The sequence below is a fragment of the Loxodonta africana genome, chromosome 18 (assembly GCF_030014295.1).
Source record: "Loxodonta africana isolate mLoxAfr1 chromosome 18, mLoxAfr1.hap2, whole genome shotgun sequence".
NCBI classification, from domain to species: domain Eukaryota; kingdom Metazoa; phylum Chordata; class Mammalia; order Proboscidea; family Elephantidae; genus Loxodonta; species Loxodonta africana.
In genome coordinates, this window is record NC_087359.1 from 56,275,966 (window position 1) to 56,289,407 (window position 13,442).

The following is a 13,442-nucleotide window of genomic DNA, read 5'->3' on the forward strand; positions in this document are numbered from 1 at the left end:
TTAGCTTTCTTTTTAAAATATTCCATTTATAGGCATACTTCGTGTTTTGGACTCAGTTATAAAGATGTCAAAAACTGGCATAGTTGTTATTATAGATCTTTTCCACATTCCTTTGAGTCCTTAAAATTAGTTATTATCCTCATTTCCAGAAACCATGTTCTTTCAAAGAAACATTTTAAGTATTTAAATGTAAAATTAGATAATGATTATAAATGGTTTCGAGAACAGAGAATTTTTTTCAAACCCAAAATACTAGTAAACATATTAGTAAACATACTAAAACATTAGTATAGTTTTAGTAAGATGTACTATTTGAATGTAAGCTGGGTAAGATATAACAATATATTTTATTTGGGACCAGGGTGTCTTTTCCTTACACAAATATCCTAATCTATTTCTACAACTCACAGCTAAAAATTTTCATCTCCCTACATATATTATCTTCTAATACAAAATATACTTTAACTTCCTTAGTGAAAAAATACCCAAAATCTTATTTATAGCCCCTAAATATACCTATTAATTTAACAACATTACTAAGGATGGTTCCAAAATTAAACATTGCCATCACAGTGAGAATTTTGGTGGAACTTAGGTGGGCATCGGTTGGCTTGGCGTCTTTGGAGTGAGTATCTATGTAATAGTCATCCACTTTTTTCTTTTGTATTTTAACAGAATGCCTGGTACCCAGTAAATAAAGTTAAGAACCTGTTAAGAACTGCAGTGAAGATTTTGTTCTTTACAGATTGCAGCAAGTCTGAGTTGAGGAAGTTCTGACAGATGCAAAATGTACACCTGTTGCAGGTGCACATACAGCGTAACCGGGCATGGCTGCGAAAACACACAGAAGGACAGGAGTTGAGTTCTTACTTACAGATACGGCACAAGTTAGGGTGTGCCAACTTAAAAAAAACTGATTTAGGCATAAGCAACACTTTTTGTAAAAGGGAAAAGGATACTGTGGGTCATGCTAAAGCTGTGCATGATTCCCTACTTATCAAAAATGTAATAAACAGTAATAGCTCCCTCCTCCCTCCCTAAAGAAAATCAACTAACGCTTTTTTTTGGAGGGGCGAAGGGATTATTATTATAAGACTTTTGGTGGAATAAACATGCACAGCAATAGATGGAGCCCTCATCTAAACCAATTAAAAAAAACTGAGTCAGCCATAGCACCCCACCAAAAAGACAAAGTTTGCTAACATTTAAATAGTACTCCCTCCTCCTCCTCCTCCCTCAGCACACACACATGCCTGGAAACCAGGAAGGAGAAGGGTGACAAATACACAAGAGTCAAAAGACGAGTATATTCAACCCTGAGGAGATATGAACATCGTCTTTCATTCATCAAGCACCCTGGATCTCAAAAGAAAGCAAAGTGCTTCATAAATTTCCACTCGAATGAAATACAGGGTTAATTTCATCTGCTATCAAAACGCAGCAGCCCAGCATGAAGAGTGTGAAACTCTGAGTAAGGACATAAAAATCAATAATGGATCCAATTGAAATGAGATATGAAATTGAGAGAGGCTTTCTGACTCCTTTCTGGTTGGGCGGAGGTGCACGAGTTGGTGCAGGCAGGTGGGGCAACCCATTTCACCTCAGCCCGAACAACCGAAGTGGGGGTCTTCAATGCCTATGCAGTGGTCAGAGCCACTCAGACCTACAAGGCCATCACACTACCCAGGAAGAGGTACTGGCGCAGAACCCACTCAGCAGAGCGCCACCTGATGAATCAATGCCATCACTGCCTGGAACACCTGAACATGTTTAGAGGCTTCTCAGTCAAAGGACTGGCCCCATCTGACTTGGCTTAGTTTGTGAGATCTGATGAGACCACAGCACATGGGGGCATGGTTATGGAGATCAGCAGCATTCCAATGATGCTTATCTCCCAACATGAAGAAAAACAGGAATTTTTTTTTTCTTTTAAGCTCTGACAGGTTCAAGACATTCCTTTTTAAAACCTGACTTATAATGATGAGTATATCACTGCTAATAAGTCACTGCCAGCTGTCATACTGGAATCCACCTGCTATTTTATAAACCGAATCTGATTCTTCAACATACACAAGGCTCCACCCACCAAAAAGGAGGGATGCAAAGTATGCTTAGCAACAGGCAGATGCTTCATGAGAAGTAGTTTGGGATTAACCATATAAACAAGTGTCCACGTATGTACATTTATCATATACACACACACGCACACAAACAAGAGTTACGGTAAAGTATTTTAAAGCTGCAGATCTACATATGAACACAGGAGCAGTTATCTACAAGGTGAAAATAGTACATATACTTAGTAAAAAAGACACCATAATACACAGTTAGGCAGTAACCCTGACCAAGCAGTGCGTTTCTGGAAAATTATGTGAACGTTAATTATGCCAAGAAAGGATATTTGGCAATCCTATAAGAAAAGGTCAACAAAATCCCATAGAAGCCATAAAGAAAAAATAACTTACAAAGCAGTTTTTAGAAAGACCCAGATTTTTCTCAAATTCTCTATTCTATCAGTGTTACTCATGTCTCTGGAGAGTCTGTCTCTGTAATGATCCTCTCTGCAGATAACATACACGAGAGTTTTAAAGCAACAGTAAAGCAGAAATAAGGTTTTGTTTATCTTATAGTAGTAGGAATGACTTGACTTCCAATTATTATACAAATAGAATTTCAAGGGTTTGCTGCATTTTAAAAAAAAGTATTAAAGGAATAGCAGTAAAGTTAACTCTTTGATTTTAAAAATCTGTACAAATTAACACCTTTCTGAAAAAACCTCAGCCTTGATTTATAGCAAGCTTGATTACTATTTTATACTGCAATTTTCATAAGAAGAAAAATAATTTAGATACTGACATAAACATAAATAGAATAAGCTCTAAAGCCTGAGAAACGCACTGCCTGAGAAACTATCTTGTTACAAAACACAATTTACACAAACACACTACTCCAGGAGAATGCTACTTCAGGAGAATGCTATTAAGAAACATGCAATTTGAAGGCAGTTAGTAATCTACAGAGATGACCGCAGTTATGTGCTTGTGCATACGCATGTAAAGATATATAATAAATGTACATGAAATCTGGGGCTCCTCACACTTAATGTAAAACATTTATACGTGGAAATGCCAATTACAGTTTTTATAGCACTTAAAAAAATATATTCTAAACGCAAACACAAACATAATTTAAACATAAATTCATAAAAGATTTTAGAATCCCTCACATACCCACGGTCAAATTAATCAGCAGAAAAACAGAAAAATGATTTTTTGTTCACATGGAGATAAATGCCTTGTAAGCATAAAGCAACATGACGCCAGCCCTACTTTACTGCAGTAAGACCTTTTTTTTTTTGGCTGGGGGGGAGGGGTGTTTTCCTGTACCAGCCTATAAAGATAATTACAGCCCGCTCAACAATATACAAATATTGTCAGAAGCACTGTTTACATGATTTTATTACGACACCCAAACCAAACTTATATTTACTCAACTTTGGACCTTCTCATTATAACGTCTCTTTCTGTTGCTGAACAACTTCTATGTGATAAAGACTCCACCCTCATGGCTAAGAATGGCATGCAATGTTATTATGAACCATGCAACATGAAAAAGAAGACAGAGCAAGTACTTACGGGTACATGGCCATTGTTGTCAATTTAACAAAGATATCCTTACTGGGTGCATCAGCAGTATTACAAGTGAAGGCTTGTGGTGGAGGCATTTTGTGTTTCCTGCAGAAATCAGTAGGTGAAATACTATATTCTTGTTTAACTTCATGCAGGTCTGACTTTGCAGCTACGATTAAGCAGGGTATCCTGCTGTCCATAAAGTGTTGCTGTGTAATAAAAAAAAAAGAACACAAATCTGATGACAAGCTAAAAAAATATATTTAATTAAATGTGAACCAAAAATTCTTTCTGAATGGGCAAAGCATCACTAGATTCAAAGAGAGAAAGTGAACCAAGAGATAAAACTGGCAGTGGCCCAGGTCAGTCTCATATAATAAATACGATCAGGACCATTTTCCTCATGATGATAACAGGACAGGTCTATACTGATTATTCAGGTTCAATACAATTTGAAAAAACATACCTATTTTTTATTAAAAAGGTGTAATAAAAATTTTGAAATAAAAAGAAATCCACCTAAATTCCTCTATCACAAGGAAGACTACTTGCATTTTTTTATATTACCTCTACCATCCAGTTCTTGAGCACATGTATTTATAAATGTTTATATGGTTGCAGTCATGCTGAACATAATCATTTTAAAATGTAATACTGCCATCGTCCCTGTTCTTCATAATTTGAGACTGCTATTTTTAATGGCTACTTAATATTCCCCTGGGTTATTTTAATTTTGTAAACCATTCTGCTATTGTTAGATGGATTAATTCCAGTATTTTGCTATTTGAAACAATGCTAGAATAAATACGTCTGTACATATAGCCTTTTACTCCTACTGATTCCTGTCAGTAATCTCAAAGTGACTGGTTTATCTCCTTGCTCTGGCCATTACCGCTGGTGTAACTGGCAATGCATAACCCATGTGCATTCTGTACAGACAGGAAGGCTTCCCATTAATGCAGAGGCTCCCTACCAGGAATATACATCAGAATCACTAGTGGGAGTTTTTTAAAATACAGACGTCTGGGACTCTGCCGCTTCAAAACCAAATCAGAACTTTTACAGTAGGGTACAGACTGTATGTAGTTTTAAAAGCTCCAAAAATGACTCTGCTGCATTTCCCTGGTTAGGAAACACCACATTCCGATGCCACTAACCTACATATAAAGTTAAATTTCATCAAAGACCATAAGAGAAACAAACCTTAAAGATCCTGGCACAGTATTCAAAGGACCTGGGATTACTGACGTCATACACCAGGCACACAACGTCACAAATGATCTCAGCCTCGGTTAGAAATTCTGATTCTGAAATATCATGCAACTTGTAAAAAGAAAAACACAACGAGAAATGTAAGTATCATAACACTGATGTGTAAAGTCATGATATTTTATTATTTGCTTAATTTGACCTCCTGATAAAAGGATACTAGTTAAATATACTTTTGCAGACCACTTTTTAAAGTAGGAAGTGTAGATAAACAAGCAACTTCTGATTCTATGGTTTAAAATTAGTGATTATGGTTCTAAAGAAGCTTAGTGAGTGACTTCTGTGTGCTGGGTAGGCCCTTTACATGCATTACGCACATTCCATAGATAAGGAAACAGACTCAGTGAGATTAAGTCAACTGCCCGAGATAACACGTGTACGCAATTCACCGGACCAAATTTTACACTCAGATATGACTCCCGAGTCTATTTTCTTTCTTCCATACCAACTTTTCTCCCACTGATAAAAAGCAGAAAGCAAATGGCTCTTTACACTGAAGGTCATTTTGTTCTACCTCACTGCCTACTCTTTCCAATGCTTATTACAAAAAAAAGTAAAAAAAAACTTTTTTTTTTTTACTTCTTTTTAACCACTTTAATATTCTATCTATATACGATAATGATCCAGCAAGAGTAAAATTCAGTACTGAGTTGTCTAAGATAGTGCATCTTTGGCAAGAAGAAAGGGAAAATGTAGGGTCAGAAGTGACTCAATATATTCCGCTACGCATCGATAAAGAACAGTGATGAATCTGTGAAACATTTCATAACATGGAGGAATCTGGAAGGCAATATGCAGAGTGAAATTAGTCAGTTGCAAAAGGACAAATATTGCACAAGACCACTATTATAAGAACTCGAGAAATAGTTTAAACCGAGAAGAAAATATTCTTTGATGGTTATGAGAGAGGGGAGGGAGGGAGAGTGGGAGAGGGGCAATCACTAATTAGATAGGAGATAAGAACTACTTTAGGTGACAGAAAAAACAACACAAAATACAGGGGAGGTCAGCACAACTGACTAAACCAAAAGCAAAGAAGTTTCCTCAATAAACCGAATGCTTCGAAGGCCAGCATAGCAGGGGTGGAGGTTTGGGGACCATGGTTTCAGGGGACATCTAATCCAATTGCCATAATAAAACCTATTAAGAAAACATTCTGCATCCCACTTTGCAGAGTGGCGTCTGGGGTCTTAAACACTAGCAAGTGGCCATTTAGGATGCATCAATTGGTCTCAACCCACCTGGATCAAAGGAGAATGAAGAAAACCAAAGACACAAGGTAATTACGAGCCCAAGAGACAGAAAGGGCCACATAAACCAGAGGCTACATCATCCCGAGACCAGAAGAACTAGATGCTGCCCGGCTACAACCAATGACTGCCCTGACAGGGAACACAATAGAGAACAACTGAGGGAGTAGGAGAGCTGTGGGATGTAGACCCCAAATTCTCATAAAAAGACCAGACTTAATGGTCTGACTGAGACTAGAAGGACCCTGGTGGTCATGGCCCCCAGACCTTCTGTTGGCTCAGGACAGGAACCATTCCCAAAGCCAACTCTTCAGACATGGATTGGACTGGACAATGGGTTGGAGAGGGATGCTGGTGAGGAGTGAGCTTCTTGGATCAGGTGGACACGAGACTATGTTGGCATCTCCTGCCTGGAGGGGAGATGAGAAGGTAGAGGGGGTTAGAAGCTGGCGAAATAGACACGAAAAGAGAGAGTGGAGGGAGGGAGTGGGCTGTCTCATTAGGGGGAGAGCAACTGGAAGTATGTAGCAGGGTGTATATAAGTTTTTGTGTAAGAGACTGACTTGAGTTATAAACTTTCACTTAAGACACAATAAAAATTAAAAAAAAAAAAAGTGACTCAATGTATTCCAAATAAAATACTATTACAGCATACATATTAAGAGACATGCAAGCTATCAGTTTACAAAGAATAGGCTAAGTTTAAGAAAACAGGAAAATGAACAGTCAATATTTAGTGAGTACCCAATGTGTAGAACTATACTTATGAGAGAAGAATGGGAGACAAACAAGGTTTAGTAAGAAACTAACAAGGAACATTCATCATAAAAAATAAAGTACATATAAAATTCAATGTGATTATCTGACTGACAGATTAAACTATTTCTAAAAGACAAAGAGAAGGAATGGATTTTGTTTAGTGCCTATTATTTGCCTGAAGCTTCTCGTATTAGCTGACTTAGCTACTCAGGCTCAGAGAGAGCAAGCCACTTGCCCGAGGTCACACAGCTAATCAATGGGGGACGAGAGTTCAAACAGAAATCTGATTGGATCCAAGGAGAATGTATAAACTTTTTCTACTGTATTTCATGTTATCTTTTTAGTCATGCCCTTCTTTCATTCATTTTTCATGCTAACACATGAGTTAACTAGACATTCCACCCGTCCTCTGCCAAACAGATAAAACTCTACTCAGATTATAGATAAACTACCAAGTACTTCCACTAACTTTTTCATATTAATTTCTAGTCACCAGTGGGGGAAGTAATTTTTTTAAACAGAGATGGAAAAAAAGAGTAAAAAGACAGTTAATTTTTTTTTAAACATTCTTACTGAGGTATAACTTATATGCAGTTAAGTGCACAAGTTGACAATTTTTTTTATATATATATAAAGCCATGTAATCACCACATAGATCAAGGGAATTAGAATTAATTCCAATGCATAAACAGGGTGAAAAATTACACAAAATTTCTACGTATCATCATTAAATTAAAGCCAGTAATATTTCCAAATGGTCATTTTAAAATGTACCTAATAATCAGTAAGGAAATTTCTTACCAACAAGTATTTCTCTTGTCCATATACATAAACAGTATTAATCGCATAGTAGGATTTATGATCATCACGAATTTTCTTCTGCCTCTGAAAACAGAACAGAAAATCTTAATATTTATCATAATAAATTACAGTAACAAGTTTTCATCAACACACACACCTTGTGTGTGTTATAAATTAAAAGGGCATTTTTTTCCTACACAATGTACTAGTTGTCAGTACATAGGGTATATCGGTTTTATATTTCTTAGTAAAGATGAATTTGTTCTGCATAAAGTGAAAGGAACAGGTGAAAAGGAAGAACGTAATTATTACTGAAAGTGTATTCCAGAGCCACCTGGTGGCAGTTCTCACTGGATGTACTCTAGCCTGCTTTGAGCCTCATGTGGAAATATGTCAGGCTGCTGACTCAGCCAGAGTTAGAACTTGATATCAGTATTCAGTTCACAGTATTTACTATGCATTTATTCATGTCAAGCGCTGTGTTAGGTGCTTTCACAAGCGTATTTATTTAATCCCCATCTAAACACCAGTTAAGGAAAAAATGACATTTGACAGCTAACGCCAAGGAAACAAAGGCAGTTCAACAAGATTACTGTTACACTTTACACTGTACTTTATTAATATATGTCAGCCACTGAGTTCTAGTAATCACCTAAAAAGGTTAATGGCTAAGAAAAAATGACATAAACACAAGATTATAAAAATGTGTTAAAGCTCTGTATCTGAGAACTCTTACCATTAAGTTTCTTCCAAGGAGAGCCTGAAGAACTCCACTTTTCCCGCAGTTTTTCATCCCAATGACATTACATCTGAACACATTTCTTTGAGTCTGCTTTTTCTGAAGGTCTATTTTCTTATCTCGCGTTACTAAAAGGGGGGAAAAATCCACTAAGTATGTTTCGGTTAGGCTCACTCATTTCACCTTCTGCAAAAAAGTATTACTGTTTATCACGTGTACGAAGTGTTTGAGCTATAAACAAACATACTCCACAATAGTCAAGCTGTATGTGAAAAAAAGTACTTAATACAGAAGGGCCTCCCTTAGTGGAAAAGATAACATTTCTTTTTTTTTTTGCTATAACAAATAAACCTTTAAATCGCTTTTATTATGGTCTGACCCAATAAAAGTTTGTTTTGAGCTAGGATGAAAGGTGAAATTGGTCTTGGTGGGGAAATCTCTCCTCCACTCAGTCATTCAGGGACCCAGGTTCCTTCCACCTTGTGACCTGATCCCTCCTCAGGGCATCCACTCAGCCATAGATGGGGAGAGAGTACAGATCGTGCCTGAGTATTCTTTAATTTTTTTTTAATTGTGCTTTAGGTGAAAGTTTACAGAGCAAATTAAGTTTCTCATTCAAAAATTTATATACAAATTGTTTCGTGACAGTGGATGCAATCCCTGCAATGTGTCAACACTCTCCCCCTTTCTACCCTGGGTTCCCATTTTCCATTCATCCAGTTTCCCTGTCCCTTCCTGCCTTCTCCACGCTGCCTTTGGGCAGGTGTTGCCCATTTGGTCTCATTTACATGACTGAACTAAGAAGCATGTCCCTCACATGTGTTACTGTTTGTTTTATAGGCCTCTCTAATCTTTGGCTGAAGGGTGAACTTCGGGAATGATTTCAGTTCTGAGTTAAAAGGCTGTCTGGGGGCCATAGTTTCAGGGGTTCTTCTGGCCTCTGTTAGACCAGTAAGTCTGGTCTTTTTTTTGTGAATTTGAATTTTGTTCTACATTTTTCTTCTGCTCTGTCCAGGACTCTCTATCGTAGAAAAGATACACTTCTGAAAGTAAGCTGTAAAGTTAATTTCTAGTAACCAAAATGGTATTTATTTCATCATAAGTAGTACATTTTCATAAGGAAAATGACAGCCTAACAATCAATGAAAATTACAGTGAGTGTAGCCAACATCTACCCTGTGATAAATACCATAAAAAATTACATATTAAAAAATGCCATATTGAATCTATACTCACTTGGAGCTGGATCTATAAATGGGAAAGGGATATGTGCTCCAGGGTTAAATGGCCTTTTGAATGTAAATCTCTGAATGCAGCTGGCCAGAATACAAATGGTGTATCACCAGGGCAATGGGGCATCTCTCTACCTGAAGTAAACAGACTTCCCTTAAGCTAGACCCAAAGATTCAACTACAACAAAGCTCATCAGAGGCACTATTTATAGAAACAAAAAACTGAAAATGATAAAAATGCACCATAATTGTGGAACAGTTAAGTTACAGAACACTATATAACATTAAAAAATAGAAAAGTATACTTACTGACACAAAAAGATACCCATAATATGTTGTTGATTAAAAGAACTTCACGGCTGGCTAGCAATTAGTTTTTTATCTTAGGTGTTCAATTACATAACTGTCAATTTGGTTAAGAATTTTAAAGGGTACTTGCTCTGTCAGTTTAAGAAAGGCTGTCTACTTGTGCTAGGGCTTCCTCTGAGATCTGGCAGCTTTCCCACCAACTGGAACATAAGAAACTCTTGAAATAATGGACACCCAATTTGTTACTTCCATACCTATGGTTTTTCTCTAAGTGGAGTGCACTGCTGTGGCAAGAATGCCTAGTTTACATTACAAGATCTGTGAAATTTTATTAATGTGGAAAAAGGTTGCAAGGCTGAGAGACATGCAATTAGTTTAAGATGGGATCATTTGTTAACACAATTTTTTTAATTTAATTTATTGTTGTAAAAATACATTTAAGACAACAATTGTCAATTCAACCTTTTCTGCAGGTACAGTTTAGTGACATTGACTAATCATGCTGTGCAACCCTCACTGTACCCGCTGCCAAATTTTCCATGGCCATTAACAAATATTCAATGTTCCTAAACAAGGCCTCCTCCTTTCCCCCTCCCTCCCACCCCTGGGAACCACTAATACACTTTAGTCTCTATATATTTGCCTATTATAGACATTTCATATAAGTGGGAACATACAGTATTTGTCTTTTTGTGACTGACTGACTCTGCTCAGCTTGTTTTAAAGGTTCATCATGTTGCAGCATGTATCAGGACTTCATTTCTCTTTATGGTTGAATAATATTCCATTGTGTGTGTGTACATATATATATATCACATTTTGTTTATCCATTCAACATGACTTGTTTTTAACGTTTAAAGAAAATTAAAATACAAGACAGACTAGTAAATACTTTAACGCCCAAAGCTCTCTTTCATCTTCGTCAGTGGAGTACTCCCAGGGAGTAGACTAGAAGCAAAACCTCTATTCTGTCTCTTTTTTGATAAATAAAATCAAGCCATCTCAACTCAAAAGAAATGACCAAATCAACAGGGGAAACGAATGTATACATGGAAGATATTGAAGATGAGTTTATTTTCATTCTTTGAAACTTATGAAACTAGAATCTTAAAAAGATTTTTCTAATCAGGAGCTGAAGAGTATTCAGATACTTACTTGTAATGGCGGAAGCTTGAGACTCTTGTTCAGTCAATATTGAATATCCTAGATAGCCCAAATACTCCAGGCACCGCTGTACGTCTAAATAGGTCGTGAGCCTAGGAAAGAAGAGATTTTGAAACGTTAAAAGTTCTTAAGTGAACATTTAGAGGGGAAAACAGAAAAATTCAACAGCGCAAATGATATTACCACCAGATAGCTACTGACTGCTTTAACTTCCCACGCCTCTAGCCATGGCTTTTCCTACACCGCCTTTTTTTGTTTCTTAATTGTATTTTGGGTGAAGGTTTACAGCACTAATTAGTTTTTCATTCAACAAATTTAAATACAAATTGTTTTGTGACACTGGTTGCAATCCCCACGATGTGTCAGCACTCTTCCCCTTTCCACCCTGGCTCCCAGTGTCCATTCCTCCAGTTTTCCTCTCCCTTCCTGCCTTCTCATCTTTGTTTCTAGACAGGAGTTGCCCTTTTGGTCTTACATATTTGACTGAACTAAGAAGCACGTTCCTCACGTGTGTTACTGTTTGTTTTACAGGCCTAATCTCCAGTTGAAAGGTGGACTTTAGGAGTGGCTTTGGTTCTTAGTTAGCAGGGTGTCCAGGGACCATATTCTCAGGGGTTCCTCTAGTCACCGTCAGACCATTAAGTCTTGTCTTTTTTCTTTGAAAATCTGAATTTTGTTTTGCACTCTTCTTCCACTCTGCCTGGGACCTTCTATTTTGATTCCTGTCAGAGCGGCAGGTGGTCGTAGCTAAGCACCATCTAGTTCTTCTGGGCTCAGGTTGGTGAAGGCTCTGGTTCATATGGTCCAGTGGTTCTTTGGACTAATATTTTCCTTGTGTCTTTGGTTTTCTTCATTCTTCTTTGCTCCTAAATATGCTGGGACCAATAGATGTATCTTAGGTGGCCCCCCACAAGCTTTTAAGACCCCAGATGCTACTCACCAAGGTAGGATATAGAACATTTTCTTTACAAACTATGTTATGTCAATTGACCTAGATGTCCCCTAAGACTATGGTCCCCAGCCCTCAGCCCCTCAAGGTGTCTGGATGTGTCTAGGAAGCTTCTACGATTTTGCCTTGGTCAAACTGTGCTGATTTCCCCTATATTGTGTGTTGTCTTTCTCTTCACCAAAGTTAACACTTGTCTACTATCTCATTAGTGACTTCACCTCCCCACTCCCCCACCCCCTCCCTCATAACCATCAAAGATTGTTTGTTTTTTTTTTTTTTGATGTGTAAACCTTTTCTTGGAAACCCTGGTGGAGTAGTGGTTAAGTGCTACAGATGCTAACCAAAGGGTCAGCAGTTCGAATCCACCAGGCACTCCTTGGAAACTCTATGGGGAAGTTCTACTCTGTCCTGTAGGGTCACTTTGAGTCGGAATCGACTCGACAGCACTGGGTTTGGTTTTTTTTTTGGTTAAACCTTTTCTTAGGTTTGTATAATAGTGGTCTCGTACAATATTTGTCCTTTTGTGATTGACTTACTTCGCTTAGCATACACTGCCATTCTTGAGTCAGAGAAGAATGCAAGATGGAGAGGGGATTTCTATATCTATTCCACCTATCCAAAAAGAACAATGCCACATAGATGACTGGTAAGCCTCTGTAAAATTTAGAGTAGGAATGTTTTATATTGTCTGTTTCCCGAATAAAATACAGTGTCCTACAAATACTGGCTAGTTGAGGGCTTACCGATTCATTCAACAAATATGAAAAAGTTTGCCAAAGGCATAAAAATAACAAAAGACACCTGATACCAGTAGCCTATCTTATGTATTTGGACCAAAAAAAAAAAAAAAAGGTCCTAGCGTTGAAAAAGTTAGTCTCACCAAGGCTGAAGTAATTATATCATCACGTTAAGACCAGAGGATTCCTTTAACATCCAAGGGCACAATGCCTAACATGCTGTAACTGTAGACTGTAGACAAATTCTAACTCTTACAAAGAGTTCATCAAGAACGAACCACCACCAACAACAAAACCCTCACAATAAGTGCTCATTGTCAAGGAAAACATGCGTCTCCCCGTATTCTCAAAGTGTAAAAATTGGGCAGTAGCAAGGACATTTCTTATCCGCTAATGAAACAAAAAAGTACTAATATTTACTTTGGTTTCGAGGTGAGGCTTATTACTGTTTCCTTGTACAATATTCAAAAGTGAACACATCCCTTCCTGACAATTTATAGAACACCTGCAGTTCATCTGGACTCCCTGGTGGCACAGTGGTGGAGAGTTCGGCTGCTAACCGAAAGGTCAGCAGTTTGAATCCACCAGGCGCTCCCTGGAATTC

The 13,442-nt window shown here is 37.6% G+C and overlaps 1 protein-coding gene across 3 annotated transcripts in view; it reads right to left on the bottom strand.

Annotated features, from left to right (window-relative positions):
- The window catches only part of RHOT1 (ras homolog family member T1), a 59,507-nt gene that overhangs the window by 10,922 nt on the left and 35,143 nt on the right, over window positions 1-13,442 (bottom strand). The window contains exons 14-20 of one of the 3 annotated variants that reach the window (XM_023553463.2): window positions 11,144-11,244; window positions 8,445-8,575; window positions 7,709-7,792; window positions 4,833-4,952; window positions 3,636-3,838; window positions 2,466-2,561; window positions 709-831 (exon numbers count right to left, since the gene is read on the bottom strand). In XM_023553463.2, coding sequence (XP_023409231.2) covers window positions 709-831; window positions 2,466-2,561; window positions 3,636-3,838; window positions 4,833-4,952; window positions 7,709-7,792; window positions 8,445-8,575; window positions 11,144-11,244 — 858 coding nt within the window. The remainder of the gene's footprint in view (window positions 1-708; window positions 832-2,465; window positions 2,562-3,635; window positions 3,839-4,832; window positions 4,953-7,708; window positions 7,793-8,444; window positions 8,576-11,143; window positions 11,245-13,442) is intronic. The other 2 variants (XM_010594216.3, XM_010594217.3) reach the window with 2 other exon arrangements.